We start from the raw sequence: 23,974 nt of genomic DNA, 5'->3' as shown, positions 1-23,974 counted from the left end.
ACAAGCCAGTCTTCATTATGTATTATTTTTCTGCTTTAGGTCTATTTAAATTGACTTAAAAGAGCTGTAGTTTTAATCAGTGTTTCACAGTGTGTAATGACTCTTTATTTTCCTACTGTTCTACAAAATGATTGGTGCACAGTGCAGCATAATGACAAAGTATTGTATTGAATGTAGGGAGGACTGACATAGGGAAGGACAGCGAGTCTTAGTAATGAAATGGAGGATGTCTTTGAAAAAAACAAACTGGGATGATATATTAAGCGGCAAACAACGTGTTGTTATGGATCATAAAAATAGAAGATTTTATCTTACAATTCTAGCTTTTTCATGTTAGGTTTTAATGAAAAACCTGACTAAGCATGTCAGAATATTTTTTGATGATTCTGTTACTCCATTTTATTCAAATACCTCTCTATTCATGCTCCAGTCCACTGGAGATGAATTAGGAAGCACATATTTTGTATTACTTAAGAAAAGATACTGCTTTTAGAACTAAACAGCACATTGGATCTGAGGAGGAAAAAGCACATAAAGGCATTTATGTGTTGACAATTTTTTAAAAAGCTGTGACTTTTCCTGGAACTGTACAATTGTCCTTCATAACTGCAATCCTGGGAAAAGACACATTTAGTTTAATGTGTTGTGAACAAGTGTTGAGGCTTGTGCACACTTACATGTTTTTTCCCTTTGAATCTGAAATGCTTTACAACCCTAATTATTTAGGAAGTAGCTGTCATGTTTAATGTTGTCTTTATCTCTAAATCCAGATGAATCAGCTGACATACGTTTGGTGAAGAGGAAAGATAGCTTACAAAAACTGATACACAGAAGTACTTTGCAATATATGTTTAAGCCAAGGCATACTTTTAGTCCTTAAGACAATTGGATGAACTTTTTAATTGATGATAACTTAAAGCTTTATGAAAAGTTTATTAATTGAAACTGCAAGAAGTTGCTAAATTTCTGTGTGACAGTTAACAGAATCCTGAACTTTTAATATGAGTATTAAAAACTTCAGGCATATTGTTTTTTTATTGATAGAAGCAATACTCCCTACAACTGAATAATTACAAAACAGTTTCAGCTCCTTATCTAAATGTTAGGCTTTTGGAATTTAGTATTTAAAGGAACCTTTCAAAATAGAGCATCTTTCCCCTGTTATGCGCTATTTGCCCTTAGCAATCTGAGATTCTATTGCCAATACAGGCCTGGTCTACTTACCATATATATTTCAATGGAAAAGGTAAATATCCATATAGAATGGCAAGCAAGAAATGTTTTAAAACAAGAAAGCGGGTAAACAAAAGATTTCTGATTTAGCTATTTCAACATTTGAAATTATATAAACTAAATGAGTAGATAAACTTGAGTGGTTTTTTTTTTATTAACTTATTTGAAATGATGGCTAAATTGTACTGCTCATTTATTGATGGCTTATTTGTACTGCTACTTTTAATTAGGAATGTGCAGCGCTTCAGGTTCAATTCCAATAAGGTGCTTTGGAGTAAGCAAAAGCATTGAATAAAGGATTTATCTGCAACTCTTTAAAACATGCATGCTTCCTTTGCAGCTTCCCATGAGCTTACATATAGCTGCTTTAAAGAATTGTGGACGCATACAGTGCTTAATTCACATGCCTGTGTACTCTGAAGATTAGAGTTACAGATATTCTTAAAGTGTTTTGAAAAAGGCAGAAATGAAAATAGAAAAGATTGGAAAGCTGTAAGGAGAAAGAAATATAAGCCTAAGGTTATATTTATCTCCAACATTGGAAGATTAAAATAGAGTAGCTAATTTAAGTAATACAGTGAAACTGTCGTGCCTTCCTCAGAGGTAAAGGAGAAACTAAAATTGGTGCTCCACTGCAAACAAAAGATTTCCAGTGCATAATTTGAGACTGCAGTTTTCATAGATGATCTAGTACTGTCTGATTACAATCGAGCAGAACCTGGCTGCACTGAGGAACAAGGCAAAGTACTGTGGATGTCAGAACGGTCATGTGACATAATGAGAACTGTATGCCTGATTTCCTAGTTCATTAAGAGGAATGGGTTACTTCATAGCCATTCAATAGAAGTCAAAATGATTTTTCAGGTGTAATGACATCGCACACAGGATGCAAGTTGTGTCATTTTTATCACGCAACATGTTATATGTGATGCACAGTACATCATTTCCATCATGTAATCTCTCTTGCATCCCCTGACCCCAACCTGTGGAAACCAATAGAATGCTTTTAGGTGTATAGTGTCTGCCTGCATTCATTGTAGAAAAGGAAGCTGAAGCATGAATTCCAAGTCTCCATTTATATATTCCAAGTGCAATTTTTCATGGGAAAATACTTTGACTAGATCATAATGTCACATTAAAAGAAAAGCGAGCTCTACAAGTTTGGAAAGTAATTCCCTATAATGAGTCAAAGCTCTAACAAAAATACATATTTGGATTAGATGTGACTGCTGTGTCGGTATCTGCTGTGATGTGGACCACTGCAACAGGACATCATGCTATTGCCAGGAGCATGGATCAACCACTAGCTTCCAGTGTTTCAAATTGGATTTTATCACCACACAAAATTAGTTCGCAAAACAGAGATGGCTAAAGAGTGCAAAGAGAGGATAAGTTTAAAAGAAAATCTTTTGTACGCTAAAAGTATTTTAAGCTGTAGTGGCATTGCACTTGTTCACCAGTAATATGATTTTGTTTTGGTGGGATTGCAACAGATAAATTGCATTAGCTCATACCTCCATCATAGGCTATTCTTAAAATTATTCCATTCTAGAGCCTCTTGTTGGCTTGGGGATGAAAAGCATTGTAGATCAAAATACCTGGAGGACACCATGTTGGTGAAAGATACCACATGCCATTACCACTGTACATCAGTATTTTTTAACCTTGGCATTTGACTAGATGTCAACTCCTGGAATTCCATGCTGGTTGGGAAACTCCAGGAGTTGAAATCCACACATCTTCCAAGTTACCAAATTTGAAAATCAAATGGTGTTCATCTGTCAGGCCTTGAAAGAAAATTTTGGGGAAACGGCTGATTTTGGTAACACAGTTTATGAGATGCAAGAGGCACACTTTTGTGAGAAAGCTTGATAGCAAAAAAGAGTATCTTGAATCTTGCTCTAGAGATACATTCCATTTATGAGGTAATCTGACTCCTCAGATGTAGTGGGGCGCGCTTTCTTTAATTTCTGCCGGACTAAACGCAAACGGCAAGTGACCATGAGCAGCAGCAAAGCAGTGATGGCTAACCCCAAAGCCAGTGGAAGTACAGCACCTAAAAAGAGTAAGAAGCAAAATACTAAGTAGGCAGCCAATCCATAGATAAGGCAGAAGCATCATATTAGCCAAATAAATAATTTACCTTCCTGAGGATTTCCCAAAACAGAACCACTTAAGGGGAGATGAGTATATCTGTTCTATCAGGACATAGTCATGAGGGAGATATAATAATACATTCCAATAGTTCATACACTGTGGATGATGCCTTTTGTTCCGTGGTGATTCACTATATTTTTGTATATTTTCTCGACACAGAATAAATCAGTTGGAAAAAATCCCCACATCTTTACCTGTTTCTGGGACTGGAAGGCTCTTTTCAATCTGAGTTCTCTTCAAGCTCACAATACCATTGTCATTCTTATCTGTGTCTTTCCCTGAGATTCTAAAATCTACAAAAAACAAAACAATGCATTATCAATATATATCTCAGCAGTACATGGGTGTCAAACTTGATTGTGTCACGTGACGTATCATGACATATTATGACTTTTTTGCCTTTGCGGAGCCGAGGTGGGCATGGCCTGCATGTGATACATCAAGCCCACAGACCGCCAGTTTGATACTCCTGTGAGTAGCACATAAATTACATCACAACAGTCAAGTGTGCTTTAAGAACTATGACTTACACTAGGTACTGTAATAAAATTAGAAACATCTTTATTTGTGGACTACCATATTTGCACTCTGAGACCCTCTTCCGGATGAGATTTTAACATAACTAAATGATCCTTTTTGCATTGCCCAATTGACTGGATCATGGTGCTTTTAACTAACTTGACTTGCTTGGGGCTAAGCTAAATCCCTCCATTTGACATGAATTATTTATTGGGAAATTACTTGATGCTCACTTCTGAGACTAGGATGTCACCAACATGAAAAAGGCAGAGTTAGGTGTGAAGTAAGAACCTCCATCTGACTGTCTATTGTAGCAGTGACTCTGGATGCACCACTTTTTTTTAATAAAATATTTTCCTTCAGAAAAGTTGGGGGATGTAAAATAACTGGTAGGGTGTGGCAGGATAGCTTCTTTAACAGTAGTTGAAAGGAATTTAAAAATGGCTATTGAGAGATAGACACAGAAATCTTAGAATAAATTGTGCCAACGCACAAAGTTGAAACAGTTAACAGGAAAAAAAGGTTGTTCTTAAGAATACAGTCACAAAAGCAGAGACTAGATGCAGCTGAGCTTCCGCCACATACCTTGGTTTAGGTACGGTTCACTAAATTGTATAGTTTATATATTCAGCCCTAAAGCAATGATTATATTACAATTTAACATGTGAAATCTAGCCTAGAGCAACTGTCTTGATTACAGTGCTTTGATAGGGAGGCTTCAAAGTGACGTTTTCAAAATGAAGAGAACAGCACAATTTGGTTTAGTCAATAAACTTGACCAATAAGTTTGGAGAAGTAGTTCCACTTAAGAATGATTGCTGACTGCTCTACAAATTCTTTTTCTGTTCTTAGAGTTTGGAAATTGGAAATACTGAAAAATGTTCACCTTAGACAAAGTAACTGACAAGGGCCCAGAGAAGTGAGATGACCCTTTGCAAGCTAGGAATGTTAAATGATAAAATTTTAAAGTTGGCAAAAACTGCCAAGCCCATGTAGATAAAGTACAAAAAAAAAATCAGTATTCGATGCCATTCCAATATTTACATGCCATGCAAATCTATCCATTATTATGATAGATTTTATGCAGACAGATCTGCACTTTAGCAGACTGCAAAGAGATGACATTCTTAAGCTTTTTACCAAATTTTTCTCCATCAATAGAAGGATTGCTAAAACACAGTTCAGATTACAGTGTTATGCCATGTTATGTTGTGCCACTTCCCTACCCCAAAAGGTGATTATTACCATGAACTTTTACACATTCAGCAAGACAATCAGATTCTTGAAGAAAGTTGTTTTCATTGCCTTTGCAACCACCATAGATGAAATGCATGCAAGTGCCTGAAAAAGCATCAAAATGCCAGCGAGAGAGGTGTCTGTTGCACGAACCAGTGGCTAGGGGGAGCAAGCACTGCTCTGTAATTGTAAGAGGAAAAATAGATTAACTCCAAATCCTTGTAATTACCCTTAATATATGAAAATCAGACAGCAGTTAGGTTTTGTAATGTATTTGGAATACATTACCGTAATTTAAGCAAAGGCTATAGCAGGATTCAGAATCTTGCCCTTATCCCTTTTGTTGACACAGTTCCCAAAATGCATGTTGTTTCCCCCTACCGGTGAATTTAACAGAATCCAACACCTGGAACTGTCTAGCTATTTCTATTCACTTCATTCCCTGTTCTTCGTACTGAAGATGTTGCTTCCCTATATAAGGCATTTATCCCTTGTATATTCCAGTCAACCAATCCTGAGGCTATCACACCGTGGAAGCACAGTGGGAAGGGTGAGATGATGACAATTTGTTCATAAGTAGTCTAATGACAGAATGTCCCCACAGTTCTCCCTTGAGTGAAGGGAAGTTTGAATAAATGATAGAACATTATGCTTGTGTGTCGCATGGCATTATGTGCTGTTACTATTCCATAATAGTAATTTATCTTCAAATATAACAAGCTAGGGAGATTACAAATAGTCCTCAACTTATAACCACAATTGAGCCCAAAATTTCTGTTGGTAAACGAGACAGTCGTTAAGTAAATTTTGCCCCTTTTTGCCTCAGTTAAGTGAATCACTGAAGTTAAGTAGTAACATGATTGTTAAGTGAATCTGCCTTCTCCATTGACTTTGCTTGTCAAAAGGTTGCAAAAAGTAATCACTTGACCCCAGGACACTGCAACCGTCATAAATATGAATCAGCTGCCAAGCATCTGTACTTTGATCACATGACTATGGGGATGCTGCAACATTCATAAGTGTGAAAAATGGCAGTGAGTCCATTTTTTCAGTGCTGTTATAACTTTGAACAATCGTTAAACGAATTGTTGTAATTCAAGGACTACCTCTGCTGATTCCATCCAAGAAGGAATATTCTACTAGGAGAAAACACTTCTGCTCATATGAAATGAAGCCTCTCATTTTCAGAAATTCCATCCTGTGTTCTCTCAGGCAATATTTGCTCAATCTCAATTTTAATTTTCAGGAGCAGCTTTGCAGAGGCAAAAGGGCTGCGATGAGTAGGAGGAAACCACATAAGCGCATGAAAGCGTGCTCCAATAATACAAGAATAGCACTGAATATAGCTCTCTCTATTTTTTTTTTCAGTCTGTGCAAAATATCTAGAGGAAAACACTGATTAATACATTGGTGTTTTTGAGATACATATGTAAATTATGCTCTATCTTCTGCCCATCTATACCCAACCTTGACTGTATACTCATCAAATTATGGAAATTACCTGTTTTCCCAAAGCTGTAGCTGAATTAATTGCATGCATTTCTTTAACAGATTTCTATAGTCAACTCAAGGAACAATTGTGAAAATTAAACCTTAAATTTTTTTGAGGGTCAGCTTATCTACAAGTGGCACATTTTTCATGGCATTTTGGTTAAAAATTTAAGGGTCAGCTTATTCTGTGGATAGACTTATACATGACTATATACAATTATTCCACATTTGAGCAAAAATAAACTTAACTTTGTAAGTAAGCCTATTTACTAACATACTATTCTAACACTTTAATGCATTAATGTATATATTCATACATCATATGAATCTTTTGACTGCAGTGCCCAGGAGATTGTAATAACATTTTGCCAATTCATAGGACTGTAGAAAAAAACAATTTATTCAAAATATAAAGGTGGAGGTAGTCGATCGAGTTAACAACAGATCCCACCTCTCCCCCATTCTCCCCCACTCTCCCTTGTCCTCCCCACATGTCCTTAGATTTTAATCTTTGGTTTAAATTTATTTATGTTTTAATGTAGATATATTTTTATGACTGTAATCGAACCAAAGTTACCTTATGGTAACATGGGCAGCCAATACATTTTATCAATCAATCAATCAATCAATCATATTGTTAATCTTACCTGGTATAAACCCTGTAACGTGTTTCTGTAGTCCCTGAGAGGGTGATTGTTTGATTTTCTCTGGTTCAAGTACTTGACTGCTTAGTGTACTTGTCTGGGTGATTTCAAATGTAAGATCCTTGTTGGCTTTTTTCATTAATTCAACTGAATTTTGTTGAATAGTGTCTATGTGAGTTATTGCATTCTGTCCTGAATTATCTGAGTGTAAAAAGAAAACACAAGAACATAAGGAAAGTCCAATTGGATTAGGCCAAAATCCAACTTAATTCATTGTTTAGCTTCTCATCAACCAGATACCACTGAGATGTGATAAAATAAATGAAGGTCACATCAGTTTGTGAGGGACTATCTTCATTTTCTCACTCAAAATATCCTTTCATCCCTTCCTGCTCAAAAATCCATTCTACATACCTGCCACCATTTTATTTTATTTTGTAGATCCAAAGCGCCTGGACTGCAACAATCTAGCCAACTGCTAGAAGATAGCATAATGATAGTCAAACCCCCAGATCTTTGCTAGCATCTACTGGCCAGTTGGAAACTTGCAGTGTAAGTATGGTAGCTATACGTTACACAATTAACTTTGCTGAAAACATGGGGGCCAAGAAAGAGCAAGGGGGACAGATGAGGCCTCCTGTGTTTGCAGGACCCAAGGCAAGTGTATCCTTTTTAAGCTGCTGGTGTGTCTAGATCACTGTTTCTCAACCTGTGGCAACTTGAAAATGTGTGGACGTCAACTCCCAGAATTCCCAACCAGCATGGGTGGGGGAAGTCAATACATCTTCAAGCTGCTAAAGCTGAGAAACACTGGCCTAGACTCAATCAATACTGATATTAGTGTGCAAATGGTAGCATTGAAAAAAAAGGAAATGTTGCTTAACTGGGTTTTTGTCTCTTCTACATGTTTTCTTTTCTTTTCAAATATTAAAAGGTACTGCTAGTCTATATGCTACCAATGGAGTGACTGTGTGCTTACTTTTCTTGGAAGAAAATTAGGAAAACTTCTGGCATGTTCAGAGATATGCAAAACGTTTGACTATGGCTTTAAATCATGCTTGTACCACAAGCTCAGTGATGATGGTTCTTTAGCTTTTTCATAGGAGCCGTGATGCCACCGTGGTTAGAATGCACTATTGCAGGCTAACACACTGCTCACAGCCAGGGGTTTGATGTTCTCCAACTCAAGATGGACACAGACTTCCATCCTTCCAAGGTTAGTAAAATGAGGACCCAGATTGTCCCAAAGGTTCTTTTTCAGGAGGCAACTTGAAAAACTGGTCCAGAAAGTCCAGTTGCCTCTTGAAAAAGCACCTTTAGGACAACCATGACCTGGATGACTGAGAATCTCCATAGACATTTAGAGGACGCAGATTGTTGTGGGCAATATGCTGATTCCGTAAACCGCCTCGAAAGGACTGTAAAACACATGAAGCAGTATATAAATCTAAGTGCTATTGCTATTTTCCTCACCCTAAGACTCAAACGCAGGATTTCAAATCTACACGCCTTCCCTCATTATTGAGCTATTATTATTGTTGAGCTATTTTTTAATGCTTAAATGGACAGGTTCACTCACATTTATGGCAAAAAGCTTCATCTGACCCATCAGGGCAGTGGTTCTCTCCATCACAAGCATAAGTGATGTCAATGCAGCAGCCGTCATCACAGAGGAACTGGTATCGGGAACATTTGCCAATGCAACCTGCAGTAGGTCAATTCTCAGATTAGAAGACAAATTAATTTGCAAAAATCTAAGAAGCAGCTGTTTAAAATGGATATTGAAACAGTGGAAGCCCCCCTGTTAAGCATCCTTTCATCCTTTCCTAACCCTATGAATATTTCAGGTAGAAGAATAAGGCAAAACCATTCAACAAATGGTATCTCTGGACAAGGGGGGGAAAAGCAACTATCCAGTTAAACCAAATTCAGCATACATAGGACATAAACTGTATTCTACTTGCTGAGCTGAGAAGCTGCTACTTTGAGCTGATTGCTCGTAATTATTGCATTTTATATGATATGACCTTCATTACATTTATTTATTGGATTTATATCCTGCCTGTTGTTTCAAAGCTGAAGGTAGCATATGTAGCCCTCCCATTTCTTTCTATTTCCCCCTACATTGTATATATGTGTCCTCTACATATGCATTTATTTCACAAAGTGATTTTGTGAAGTCTGGAGGAATTATGAATATTTAACAATAGAGATTACACCTGCTCCCCATTTAGCAATTATCTCAGCTAACAACCATTTTCACACGTAATTATTTATTTATTTATTTTTATTTATTTATTTGATTTGCCAATTGTTTACAAGATAATAAGTATAAGTGTATACATAGTTGTGAATACATGAAATGGGTACATATAAGAAAAAATAAAAGAATAAGAGAAACAATAGGACAGGGACGGTAGGCACGTTGGTGCGCTTTATGCACGCCCCCTACAGACCTCTTAGGAAAGGGGTGAGGTCAATAGTAGACAGTCTAAGGTTAAAGTTTTTGGAGTTTGGGGAAGAAACTACAGAGTCGGGTAGAGTATTCCAGACATTGACCACTCTATTGCTGAAGTCGTATTTCCTGCAATCAAGTTTGGTGCGGTTAACTTTGAGTTTGTATCTATTGTGTGCTCTTGTGTTGTTATGGTTGAAGCTGAAGTATTCATTGACAGGTAGGACATTGCAATGTATGATTTTATATACCATGTTTAAGTCAGACCGAAGACGGCGTAATTCAAGGTTTTCTAGTTCTAGAATTTCGAGTCTGGTGGCATAAGGTATTCTACAACGAGTAGAGGAGTGGAGAACTCTTCTTGTGAAATATTTCTGGACTTTCTCAATTGTGCTAATATCAGATACGTAATGTGGGTTCCAGACTGATGAACTGTATTCGAGTATTGGTCTAGCAAATGTTTTGTATGCTCTGGTTAGTAGTGTGATATTACCAGAGAAAAAGCTACGTAGGATTAGGTTAACAACTCTTAATGCCTTTTTGGCTATGTAGTTGCAGTGGGCTCTAGCACTTAGATCATTAGAGGTGAGTATTCCAAGGTCCTTTACAGAGCTTGGGTCATCAACAAGATCTTGACTATTCAGCTTGTATTTTATTTTCTGATTTTTTTGCCAATATGTAAGACAGAGCATTTATTTGTTGAGATTTGAAGTTGCCATTTGTTTGACCATTCTGATACATAGTCAAGATCTTTTTGTAGGGTAGCAGTATTACCATTATAATCAATGGTAATAAAAATCATTTTCCAACCAATATATGCCCTTATGACCAAATTTTGGGTATCTAACAGCAGTACATGCTGAAGTGAGAGTAATGCTGGTGTAGCTGTGTAAGAGAACCATCAGTATGAGATGACAGCAACCAATGATTTTGCATTCTCCCTCCCTCCCTCCCTTCTCCACCTCATGTGTTCACTTAAGAATCATTTTATTTTGCTCAATACTTAACTTTCCTGGAAGTTGGAATGGGGCTCAGTTGCTAAGGTCTATATGTAGGTCTATAGCCAATATGTAGCTCATGGCTGAATTTTGGAATTCTTGGTATTCTCTGAGCTTGGTTTGCTTTGTGCAACTCTTTCATTACCTGGTTAGGAGTGAGCTTTGTTGTCTGTTTAGATATAGTAGTCTGAACTGCCAGCCTTGTTGGATTTGGGCAGGATGTGATCATTAGTGGTATTGTTCTTCTTTCATTGCTGCTTAGTGCGATGATTAGATATTGGTTCCTCCTTCCCTGGCTGCTGGTATGTTGATAAGAGAGGAAGTGCTCAGCAACGTTTGTTCCTTTTTTGGCCTATGGTTAGTCCTTTTGAATGCTTCATAAATGGGGGTAGTAGTCCTCAACTTACAACCATACTTAAGCCCAATGTTGAGACAGTTAAGTGAGTTTTGCCCCATTTTACAACCTTTCTTGCCACAGTTGTTAAGTGAATCATTATAGTTGTTATGTTAGTAATCCAGTTAAGTGAATCTGGCTTCCCCATTAGCTTTGCTCGTCAGAAGGTTGTAAAAGATGATCACATGACCCTGGGACATGGCACATAAATATGAGTCAGGTGTCAAGCATCTGAACGTTGATCACGTGACTTTGGAGATGCTGCAATGGTTGTGTGAAAAGTGCTCATAAGTCATCACTAAACAAACTGTTGTAAGTCAAGGACCACTTGTGTGTCTGTTGACAGATCATCTGTCAGAATATCAAGCTTGTAATTATCTTTATAAGCATCAGGGGCAACCTAGAATATCTCCCAGAAACTGGTATCTTAGGAGACCAGATTCCTTTCAGTAATTCTCTTGAATTTTTGGTGTAGCTCAGTCTCACTCATGCAACCCAAAATAAATCTTTAGATTATTTAAATCGAGCTCCTGAATAAAAGTGGAGAACATCATTCTGATAAATAAATAATAGGAGAAAGAAGGGTCAGGAGAGCAAGGATACTTCCCAGCAATGGTTGCTATGGTGATTAGAATGTTGGGGGGGGAAATACAGCTGAGCTGGAGAGGTTGTAAAAATCTGGAGGGAAAGAAAGGGAAAATGGAGCAAAGTTGAGAAGCTAAAAAGCAATGAGCCAGGCCCAGGGTGCAACAATGGAGTCCTTCTCCAAAGACTAGGCTGGTAGAGACAGGAGGGCTGTGGGGAGAAGGGAGATGCAGTATCTGCAGGAAAGATAGACTGTGGTATCCTCTGACCTTGGCACCTTGTAAGTCATGCATCTGGTCCCCAACATCTGAATCTGACTGTTGGTTATGACTCAAGGATGAGATGGTACCTACTGGAATTGGTTATATACTTGGAGAGATGCAGAAGTAGGTGGTAAAAGCTTGTGAGCCTTTCAAGGTACTCCAAAGAAGAAACTAACTCTACCTTGTCAGAGTACATTCATTAACTGGCAGAGACACGTTTAACAAAGTCAGCAAGTGAGTAAGCATGGCAAAGACCAGCCAATGGGAGCTGACAGCCTGGGTGTGTTTGGCTCTGTGTGCTTTGCTGAGAACTGAAAGTGAAATTAGTCTTGCTTGCTTGCTGAAACTGATATCTGCTCTGAGCTGCGGCTGCTTGTGTTTTTGCTTATGTTACGTTGAAAGAATCTACAAATGGTATTGTAAACTTTACTCATATTATTATGTTTATAAAGAAGTTAATGATCCTGCTGAATCGGTCACCTGTGTGTTTTCTGGACTTGAATTTCTGCTGCAAACTCTAACATACCTTTCTTGTAAGGGTCTAATAATAGAATATTGCAAGTCTGAAAGAACTTCTCCTCTCCCACACCTTTACTTTCCAGGAACTAAGGAGGGTCCCTTCTGAGACACTTTCTACACTCCCATTCTTTCTGTGGGCTGAGATGTCTCTTATCTCACCACTCCCCTGGTTCCAGCTCTTCTGCCTTCTGTCTTTCAAGGATATTTCTCCTGACATTTCAAAGCCAGCACATGCTAAGGTATTGGACTAAAAATAGCCAGATCCTTATTCAAGTCCACTCTCAACCATGGTTACTCACTAGGTCACTTTGGATGGTTCTTTTGCTAGCTCCCAAATCCCAATCTACGATTGCTTGTAGGGAAAAAAAATGGAGGACTATGCCATCAAGTTCTCTAGGAGCTCATTTAAGACGGGATTGAAATGTAGGAATTATGGACAAAGTTGGCACACAGGATGAGTGCTGGAACAAATGCTTTGCATATTTGTTATTTTTATTTTCTGTTTGTAGATTGTGCCCAGATGTCATCTTGTTTTTGGCTGGCATTGGTTTTCATGTTACTATTTGTAAACCACCCAGAGCCAATTTGAGTAAATACCATATGGGACTCATTTAACTAGATGATTGGAGCAATTGTGCATTATGTAAAAAGGAATGAAGCATTCTTGGTATTGTATATAGAAGGAAAAACTACTTTCTTATGAGATAAAGTTGTTTAAATGTGTTGCTCAATTTCAAGATCTCTGCCCGGGTTAGTATTGTGTTAGTATTGTAGGTCCTGCTATAGTGGGATATATAATGGCAAAATTTGCCACATAGAATGGCAAAATTATGACTTAGAGACTACATCTGTAATACAGTTTACTAGAATGCATGCCAGGAGAGCCAAATGAAAAAAAGAACAAGCTTTTGCAGTGTTTTTCAACCTTGGCAATTAGAAATTCTGGGAGTTCAAGTCCACACATCTTAAAGTTGCCAAGAGTTAAAAAGCACTGGTGTAGAAGGAAATGTGGAGGATATTGTACATTGTGGAAATTGCCTCTTTAATGTAGTTTAAACTATAAAGACCTGTACCCTATTTACAATGTATTTAAAGCACGTTCTGTTGTGATTTTAATTACAGCAATACACAGTCTTTCTCTCAACTTTACCACAGAACAAGAAAACAGTTATTTCAGCAGTTTTCTCACCTAATTCAGAATGAATCATTGGAAGTACCGTCACTGAGACGTTATCTGAACTCCTTTGGCCAGCTGTGTCAGTCACGGTCAGCTGTAGTGTGTATTTCCCTTCTGCCATATGAGAGAGCTTCAGTGTTCCTGGCTGAGGTACCTGAGCCAAATAAAATAGGGCATTGATTGAATCCCATCCTTCATACTGTAGCTACCAAGGTACAACTCTCATACAATCATGACATGCACACACACGCATACATACACACACACACACACACACACACATTCTATCATATACATAGGAGGGTGTACATGTAAAGGCATCATGCCTTTTTATTCCTACCTAGGTTGCCTGAGCACAGGTAAAGCAAGTCCAGAAAAGTCTAGGATTTATTGGTAACATGGATACTGGAAACAAATATAGTGATCCTTTGTAAGTCCCCCCGAATCACATTGGATCAATGCTCTCTTTCATTTCAAGATGGTGTAGCAAAAAAATACAGATTTGAGAAAGTGCACATTTCAGTGCAGTGCTATCATAAAAGAGCAAAGTGTTTGAAATTCTCCAGGACTGCTGCTGTCATGTCATTAGTTTTAAATCTTAAAACTGATCTTAAAATATAAAGAGGAAATTCACATTTTACATCTCAAGTCAGTGAATCAGTCAGCTTTCTCAAGTAGCAGAGAGCCGGAAGTTATTCTTTCAAGCCCCCAAGACATTTTCACAATGAAGAACACTGTAAGCCACAAGTCCACATCTCAGGTATGATGGAAGATAAAATGATTTAGTAATGAAATATGTTTCACTTGCCAGTCTTGTCAACTGGAGGGAAGCAGCATCATTTTATTTTTGGCTCAGAAACAAACCTCACTTAAATTATCATCTTCACAAAAGAAGAAAATAAAAGGAGTTTGTGTGCTTGGGTGGGTACATAGAGGATACACAAATGGATGGGAACCCCATGAAGCAGGAGTCCATATAATCAGGCATCTGATATCTGGTACAGAAAAGCCATTTCTTCACAGCTTTTATCACTGATTCTATTCTGATTCTTTTATCATAGATTCTATGCTGTTGTTTCTAGAATTTTTTTTAGATCTGAGAATTCAGTTTAGCTAACAATGCAAGCTCTGTGTATGCAATTCTCACTGCTTATCGTTCAACTAAACCAATCTTCCTCTCCTACAGATCCCCACATCCATCTTCCCTTGTCACAAGGAGTAACTTCAACTATGCTGCATAGTTGTGCATCAGATTGAAGCATTAGAATCTTAGCACCTCACTGGGTTGCCTGTGAAGAAGAGCACTCTTATAGCTATTGAGAGAGAAGCGGCAGGGAAATCTTTGCAGGCTTACTGTAGGAAAAACAAGTTCCACTAAAAGGATTATTACAGAAAGAAATGTATTATTTTCTTCCTGTTATGATTAAATCACAAAACTGTATTGTTTCTTCTACAGGGGATGGATCAGTGGTGGGAGTCAATTTTTTTTACTACCGGTTCTGTGGGCGTGGCTTCGTGGCGTGGCAGGGGAAGGATACTGTAAAATCTCCATTCTCTCCCCACTCCTGGGGGAAGGTTACTGCCAAATCCCCATTCCCTCGCCACCCCACTAGCCTGCTTTCCAGCTCCGTTCTCCTGTGCAGGGCAACAAAAGAAGACCCAGAGATCAGCTGGGACTCGGGAGGCAGAGAATAGATGGGGGCGGGGCCAGTCAGAGGTGGGATTTGCCGGTTCTCCGAACTACTCAAAATTTCCGCTACCAGTTCTCCAGAACTGGTCAGAACCTGCTGAATACCACCTCTGGGATGGATCTATTCCAACATTTCTCAACCTTAGCAATTTTTAAGACATGTGTACTACAACTCCCAGAATTCCCCAGCCAGCCTTGGAGTTGTACTTCACATTCCTTAAAATTGCCAAGGTTGAGAAACCCTGATCTATTCTGTCAGTTTTCAATAGCAGGTGGCAGCCATGGCTCAGAAGGCCTTTGCACAGCTACAATTATACTGTACCCACTTTGGATCAGGAGGCCCTGTTCATAATCACTGATGCCTTGATCACCTCTTGGATTATAGCAATGTGCTGTATTGTGAAGTTGTCTCTGAAGACCAGTTGGAAGCTGTAGCTGGTCCACAGAATGCAGCATTATCGATAGTTATGGGTATCTCAGTATGCCCACTTAATGTCTACTTTGTGAGCTACACTGCTTATCAGTATGCTCAGGGGTACACATTAAGATGTTGGTTCTCATGTATAAAACTGTTCATGGTGCAGGGCCATGTTATTTGTGCAACTGTTACCTCTAATTACTTCAGTCTGTCAGATCTTGCAGTCTTGGCATGCCTGTCACTTAGACAGTGTCGTCTGGCAGAAGGTAGAGGATGGGCCTTCTTAGTTGCCACTCTTGTCCTTTGGGACAGCATCCCCATAGGATATGGGTGGCCTTACCCTGCCTGCTTTTCAAAAACCATTACTAACTTGGCTCTTTCCCCAGGTACTGAGTCAGATATGCTCCCATTGGTGGAAGCTTTTCCAAGCATTTTATGTCCTGTTGGGTTTCTGATTATTTGTTCATTTGTGTGGTTTTTATATGCACTCAGTTTTGATTTGTTTATTGCTGATGTGCTACTCTGAATCATCTGCTGAGACGACAGCTATATAAACCATATAAATAAATAAATAAAACTAACAAAATAAAATGTCATTTGTGTTGGCATAAGGCACACTAAAACAATACAAGTTGTCTTTATTCTAGCCCGCTGTCCCTGATCTAAATGCTGTAGGTCTTTCCAAAAGGCACTGTGATATGTTTAGTTTCTCTTTATATACCACTGCTTACTCAGAATTGAGGTGACTTGAACAAAGCATCTATATTTTATCTTGTTCAAACATACAGTTCTATTCACCATTGTGAGCTGAAGAATAGAAAATTAACTCATTAACATCAACATTACAGTGAACAAATATAATCAGTAACTGACCCCAATTATGTTAACAATAACTGCAATCAGGCTTTATGTGTTGGCTTCTAGGAGCCAACCACTCTCTGTATTAGAGGTGACCATGATGACTAAAGCTGCGAAGACCTCTTTCCTTTATATGCAGGAGTCACAACGTATCTTTTGTGTCACATCTGATGGGAAAGGCAGATGTCATTGGGGTAAGGTGCTCCCTCAAATAACCTGGTCCTTTTGCCATGTGGAAGATTGCTCATAATTTTTACCAATTCAGTTTTCCTTGTAAATATCCCTTTTTTTTAAAAAAATTCAAGCCACCCATTATAATGAGGTTACTTTTTCCACACTTTCTCTTACTTTATAGTCTCTCTTTTAAATTGGGGAATAAAATGGATATTCATGATCAAGATCAATTTGCAGTCATTCATACAGTAGCTTCAGTTAATGTATGCTTATATCCAGCAGGTCTAAAACTTTTAATGTAACTTAAGCAAACTGAAGGTCAGGGGGAAAATCTGCTAAATTTAAAGTGAAATAGTCTTATTTATGTTTGGGGTTTGCCATTTGATTTTTTTTTCCATATAGCAATCTAATTTGCAAGATACACCAATAAACGAGCCAAATAGTTTAAGATATAGGATAGACATACCCTTTAAATATTTCAGTGGAATTGCAACAATATTGCAACCCCATTGGAGATAAATTTTGATTAAGCAAAATACAACTGCAGTACATAATAAATAAATAACAACATTGTTATTTATAATAACATAATAAAGTAATAACTACTGCAGAAGTACCCCTTCGACTGCATCCGTATGATGACAATAGGGCAAATCCTGAATTCAATAAATAATTGCCAATTTTGGGGAAGTGTTCCTATAAATATCTATGGAGATTCTCAATTATTTGAGAGTTGGACAAGAAGTGAAATGTCTTCAAAGAAAAAGATCTATCCAACATAAACAAACACCTTGTTTTGCAAGCCTCTCTTCCTGGAATCATGAAGCCTGGAAAAGACAAAGAAGGCAGACTTCTGGGGATTCTCCATAGATCACCCATCCCTTCTATTTTCACTGCCAACCAAGCATCCTTCCTTTCCTTTTCTGTCAGTTATTCTTGTACACATTTCCCTTGCCCCAACTTCTTTCAGTTTTACACTCATTGCACATGCCTTCAAAATAAAGAAAAGATGTCCCTGTCTTTGAGCACAGTGCAGCCCTGCACTCTTCAAGACATGCATTTTCCTAAATATGCAAGCAAGTATATGTTAGTCATATTCTGCAACTCTACACCAAGCAATAGCTCACTAAAGTAAGAGAAACAGCTGAAGCAATCTTGACCTGATCTTCCCATTACCAGCTAACCAGAGTGGAAGGAGAGTGCACTTAGGACACTCCATAGCACATGCAAAATTGGGATTCTTTATCTCTTTTTTGCATTAAAACTGGAGAAAACTTGATCCTGGTGTGATAGATGAGTCTGTCATCTGCACCTCTACAATTGTCTGGTTTGGCTCTGCAACCAAACAAGACAGACACAGACGTCAACGGATAATTAGAACTGCAGAAAAAACAATTGCTACCAACCTGCCTTCCATTGAGGACCTGTATACTGCACGAGTCAAAAAAGAGGGCTGTGAAAATATCTACAGACCCCTCACATCCTGAACATAAATTGTTTCAGCATCTACCCTCAAAACAATGCTATAGGGCACTACACACGAAAACAACTAGACTACAAGGACAGTTTTTTCCTGAATGCCATCACTCTACTAAACAACTAATTCCTACAACACTGTCAAATTATTTACTAAGACTGTATTATTATTATTCTTATCCTTCCTAGTACCTACCTCTTCCCACTTATGACTATAATGGTGTTGCTTGTATCTTTACAATTTATATAGTTTTATTTGTTTCCTAGTATGATTTGATTGCTTATTAGTAACCTATGACTATCACTAAGTGTTGAATCTTATGAGTCTTGATTAATACACTGAGAGCATATGCACCACCATATGGACATTCCTTCTGTGTCTAATCACATTTGGCCAATAAAGAATTCTATTATATTCTATTGAATGGAATTAGCCAACCACTAATTCATCTAGATAGGGCAGAACCACATTTGCAGAGTAATCTGGCTTGGGTGGGCAACTCCTCATATTGCAATTTGTTTGTTAGCACTCAGAGGGTCATGACATTGACTCCTAACTATCGTAACAATACCTTCCTTTAGGGTGGGCAGTTTGTTTTGCCCCTCATTCTGAAGGCTTATAGAATAGAATCATTTCCCCCCGGACAGATTAGTTACAATAAAACAAAATGTCAATCTGCTCAAAAGATTGAGTGACTAGTCCCAAGTCACTCAATAGATTTTCACGATTGAGGGTGGACTTGAATTTTGTTTGTTCTTAGTCACTGTGATTTATAAATCATTATTTATGGCTTATCATGTGTGAAACTAACTGTGATTTATTCAGTAAATTGTAATTATATAAACCATAGCTTAACGAAGATGCATGAACTAAGATTCAGACCTATTTAAAAAAGGAACTTTTTGGATATGACTATAGTAGTTCCACTGATTTTTATATATTTAGTCTGAACTTCACTGAATCTGAATTCAGTTGTTCTCTTTGCGTGCAAGAGTCTGTGCATGCATTCATCTGTAAACCTAATTTCACAAATACATGCTTCAGGAAACAAATATCAACAAAATAAGTGACCGTTTCTAATATTTCTTTGCTTTGCTTTATTCTGACAGAACAGTGAATATCTCTCAACTCTGTTGTTTCCAAAATTCCACAAAAGGTGCAGCAAATAGTATACCTTGTATTGCAAAATATAATGTACCTGCATATCAACGGAAGATGCACCTTGAAGTAATGTCCACTCATATCGTGTGATTCCATGGTCATCCACACTTTCTCTGCCATCCAGAATAACCCAGTCAACAGGTAATTGAAGAATAATATCTTCTCCTGCCTTGCTAAGAGGAGGCTCATCAGTTTCTAATTAAAATAAAGAATCTTAGTGAAAAAATGAGTATACATCACTTAAAGTTAAGATTATTGTCTTTGCCTGATTCACTTGTATTGTTTTAGTATGTTTTTAAATAAAAAAAATCTGTCCTAACAACAAAATATTTTCATCAATCTACTTCAGACTTTTAGTACAAGTTTATCGGACACAGATGAAAAACTTCTATATTTCGGGTTTATGAAGCCTATATAAAGTAGACTCTGAGATTTTAAATTAGATAACATTTTGCTTTCTATTTAACCATCTGCTAACAGGGACACAGACTCAAGCATATATTCATTGACACCGTTTGGTGACTTTATGGTCATGGTTTTGACATCTAGTCCTCCAATTCTGCAAAATGTTTTTTCCCTTGTGAAAAAGGTTTCTGCTTTTCCATTTGATACTCAGGATCAAGCTTTGGTTGAGAATTTATTTTGACATGGTTTTTGCCTACCTAGAGTTGCAATTTGGCCAATGCTTGGAAATGCTTGTTTGTTGTTGCTTGTTGTTGGTTCCCCCCTCCCCCATACTCCTCCATCATTATGCAGCCCCCTAGGCTGCCATTGCTTCCATTGCTTCTGAACTAAGAACATGAAACATGAATTATCTCTTATCTTTCTTTGGGGTTTCAATGAGTTGTGGAAAGCCTGGAGGCTGCACACGGATGGAGGGATAATTGCATGTCGAATGTCAGGTGCTGCTTCACATATCATTTGGCTGTATCGCTTGACTGTCTCATAATGTAAGTGCATGCACATTGAACCCCTCTTAAAAATGTTTCATCAAAAAGGAAATTTATATGTTTATTTTCTATACACTTAATTGGAATGTCTAAAAAGCTGCAATGGAAAACATTGGCAGATTTTTAATTGACTCAGTTAAGAATTTCAGGTGAAGAGGCCCATTGAGCATTTCTGGTCCACTGTGGATAATAGTTGGATAATATTTTATGCTCATTATTATCCTGCTCATTTTTGAGCCAGGCTAGTAAATGTAAGTTGCGATTTTGGTATGTAACTGAAAGCCTTTCTAAAAGGCAAGACAAAGGCATACATAATCATTGGTCACTTGGCTTGTCCAGAGCCCCAATTTGTAACCAGCAATAGAAATTTGAGTTAATTATCTCAGGCAACAGGGCTATAAAAATAAAATTCTAGTGTTTTGGAAAACAGCTGCAAGAATAATTTGAAAAATGGAAGGAACGAACTCAATGAATTGATTCTGGAACTGCAATGACACAATAACTAACATGTTAATTGAATCATGGTTTATTGAATAAACACAACTGACTAGTTAACTGTGGCCTCACACACAAATGAGGAAAATACATTTCACTTCTAACATGCTGAGTCAATCACTCAGGGTAAGGCAACTTCTTCAGTTTATTCCCTAATAATCACAGATTCATTTCCAGTCAGAAAAATAACACTATCACTCTTCAAAACTGAAACCTAGCTGTCCATGTTTAATGTGCAGTTGGCACACTAAACAACATATGTTAAGAAGAAACACAAATTATCACAGTGCAAAAAGATAAATTTGTGTTATGGAGTGGACTAGTTTGAAGTAGTTAGTCTACATATACCAAAATTAGATTCATATCTGACCATCTTTTGCCAGTCCCAAATCAATTTTGAAGTAAGAATAGACACACGGAGCACCACTCTTTAAGGATTCATAAAATCTGGAAAACAGGCCCAGAGTAAGGCAGCAAGGATGATCAGGGAACGAAAAAAAAACTAAAGGAATGGAAATGCAAAGCCTTCACAAAACGGAGAGTGAGGTGGGAAACAACAACCCTCCTGACGTCACAAAGAAGAAAGCAAAATCCTGTTCTGTACTATCCCATGATAATTACAAGAATGCACTTGAAGTAAAACTTCACAGAGGAAACAATCATCCATAGGGAGTGGGAGCTCCCTTTTATTGGATATAACCAAGCAGAGGGTACATCCCTTCTGGGAATACTTGGAACTGAATACCCACCAAAGAAAGCCATGGAATGGAAAAAGCAAACAGCCTGTGCAGCTATACAAATATGTGAAGTAGATGATGCTGGCATTTTTTTTAAAAAAAATTGTTAGCCATCCAGAGTTGCTTGCTGGGATGAGCGTCTATAGAAATCAGATAGATAGATAGATAGATAGATAGATAGATAGATAGATAGATAGATGATAGATGAGTGATGGAGAGATGATAAGATAGGAGGGGGGGAGGGAGAGAGAGAGAGAGAGAGAGAGAGAGAATGACAATCAATCTTTGGGGGGCAAGGCGGGGAGTGAGTTATTTATTTATTGATTTGATTTGATTGATTTGATTTGTCAATCGCTTACAAGATAATATATATATAAATGTAGTAAAGCGCAGCTCCGCCCCATTGTTTCCTTTCTTTTTTTTCTCCCATTTCGTTTCACAACATGTATCCTACATTTCTGAAACAATTGGCAAATCAAATAAATAAATAAATAAATAAACATGAGTAAGAATACAGGGAATAGGTACGAATAAATGGGGACAGTAGGACAGGGACGGTAGGCACGATGGTGCACTTATGCAGGCCCCTTACAGACCTCTTAGGAATGGGGTGAGGTCAATAGTGGATAGTTTGAGGTTAAAGGAGTGGGGGGGTTAATACCACATCACCTCTCCATTCCTATATACTAGTATTAACGACCTTTCTTCTGAAGAGCCTGCTGCTCACGTGCAATTCGCTCCCCTCCTCCCCTCCTTTTCTTCCCTGAACTGAAACTCTTTTCTTATTTTAGATTCCGATCAAGCAACCGGCGAAGTCTTAAGCCGACGGGCCGTTCTTCTTACCCAAAGGCGGAGAGTGGCGGGTGGGTTCCAGGAAGTAGCTGTTGTAGCCGCGCTGAGGGGAGAAGACACAGACCGCGCGGCCGCGGTAGGTGCAGTTGAAGAGATAGCAGCGGACCGAGGCCGGCTGCTGCTGCTGCTGCTGCTGCTGCTGCAAGACGGCGAGGGTGCAGAGGGCATCGGCGCAGCAGGCATCCAGGCAATGCCTGGGACCGTCCACCGAGCCCGGAGAGCCCAGGAACGTGGCCCCCGCCGCGATGGAGTCCTTGGTGCGGATGATGGAGTCGGACCTGACCGAGAAGAAACTCCCGCCGGTGCCGGCTGGTCCTTCAGTCCCTCTTCCTCGGCAGCGTCCGGCCACTTCCTCCAGCTCGGAGGGATCCCGCTCGAGCTGGAGCTGGCGGCGGAACTCCTCCAGCAGCGATTCCACCCCCGACGCCGACGCCGCCAGGGATCTCAGTTCTCCGCTTGACGGCTCCGGCGCCCCGAGAAGCAAAAGAAGCGGCGGGAAGAGCCAGAGGACGAGGAGGCCCGGGGGGCCGGCTACTTCCGCGGCCATAGCACCCAAGGGACGGTGCCCAGCCACCGGGAGCGGAGGACGATGGCGGCGCTGACGACGACAGAAGGAAGGAAGGAAGGAAGGAAGGAAGCCTGGCTGCTACCAATGCGGTCCGGGAGAAGGAGAAGAAGGGGGTGTCGGCGGCCGCGCCATGCTGGCCCCTCCCTGCACCAGCCCGCCGAGGACGGAGAGCAAAGGCAAGCGGCTTCAGTCAGCACCACCGATCCCCGAACAGTTCCAAGCGGGAGGCCGCCCCGCCCACGCTCCGTGGGCGGAGGGGAGGAGCTCTGGGGATGCCCCGCCTAGCTCTCTCCGGTCGGGGGTGGGGGTGGGGGGCGGGCAGTCGCTCCTTGCTACGTTGGGTTGCTGACGTTCAGAAGGTGGGATTGTCCGGATGGAGGTGGGGGGTGCCCGTTCCGGGTAAGGTCTGAGGAAGCTCCTGATGCCGCGCTTCGACTGAAGCAGGACACCTGATGGAAGCAGAACTCTGTATCTGCGGTGGCCTATAGCCTCATCGGCTCAGGTTGATCATGACGGAGGAGGAAGAGAAGGAGAAGAAAAAGGAGGAAGAGGAGGAGGAGGAGGATGTTTCAGCTGCTAATTTTTTTTTAATTTTGAGGTGTATTACAGCAGGGGTCCCCAAACTTATAATATTATTATCTTATAATATTACATTAATATTATTATATTACATTACATTACATTACATTATATTTATTATATTATATTTATTATATTATATTATTATATTATATTATATTATATTATATTATATTATATTATATATTTATTATATTATATTATATTATATTAATTATATTATATTATATATATATTATATTATATTATATTATATTATATTATATTATATTATATTATATTATATTATATTATATTATATTATATTATATTATATTATATTAAAAAGTATATAAAATCATACA

At 38.8% G+C, this 23,974-nt stretch overlaps 1 protein-coding gene across 2 annotated transcripts; it reads right to left on the bottom strand.

Moving 5' to 3' along the window:
• Positions 1–2,292: 2,292 nt before the first annotated feature.
• LRP11 (LDL receptor related protein 11) lies at positions 2,293–23,281 on the bottom strand. 2 transcript variants are annotated; one of them, XM_026666248.2, is made up of 8 exons: positions 22,475–23,281; positions 19,487–19,644; positions 13,684–13,825; positions 8,860–8,985; positions 7,284–7,481; positions 5,155–5,325; positions 3,585–3,683; positions 2,293–3,289 (listed from the first exon to the last, which is right to left on the bottom strand). In XM_026666248.2, the coding sequence occupies exons 1-8, from the start codon at positions 23,028–23,030 to the stop codon at positions 3,135–3,137; spliced, it is 1,605 nt and encodes a 534-aa protein (XP_026522033.1). In that variant the 5' UTR covers positions 23,031–23,281; the 3' UTR covers positions 2,293–3,134. The 2 variants fall into 2 exon arrangements, with proteins under 2 accessions (XP_026522033.1, XP_087826344.1); XM_087970218.1 differs by lacking the exon at positions 5,155–5,325 and having other exon boundaries at positions 22,475–23,267.
• Between the last annotated feature and the right edge of the window lie 693 nt (positions 23,282–23,974).

The sequence above is a fragment of the Notechis scutatus genome, chromosome 1 (assembly GCF_049901735.1).
Source record: "Notechis scutatus isolate UNSWTSFEM ecotype Mainland chromosome 1, rNotScu1.2, whole genome shotgun sequence".
Classification (NCBI taxonomy): domain Eukaryota; kingdom Metazoa; phylum Chordata; class Lepidosauria; order Squamata; family Elapidae; genus Notechis; species Notechis scutatus.
The sequence above is the reverse complement of the archived record's forward strand: the minus strand, read 5'-3'. Positions and strand labels throughout refer to the sequence as shown.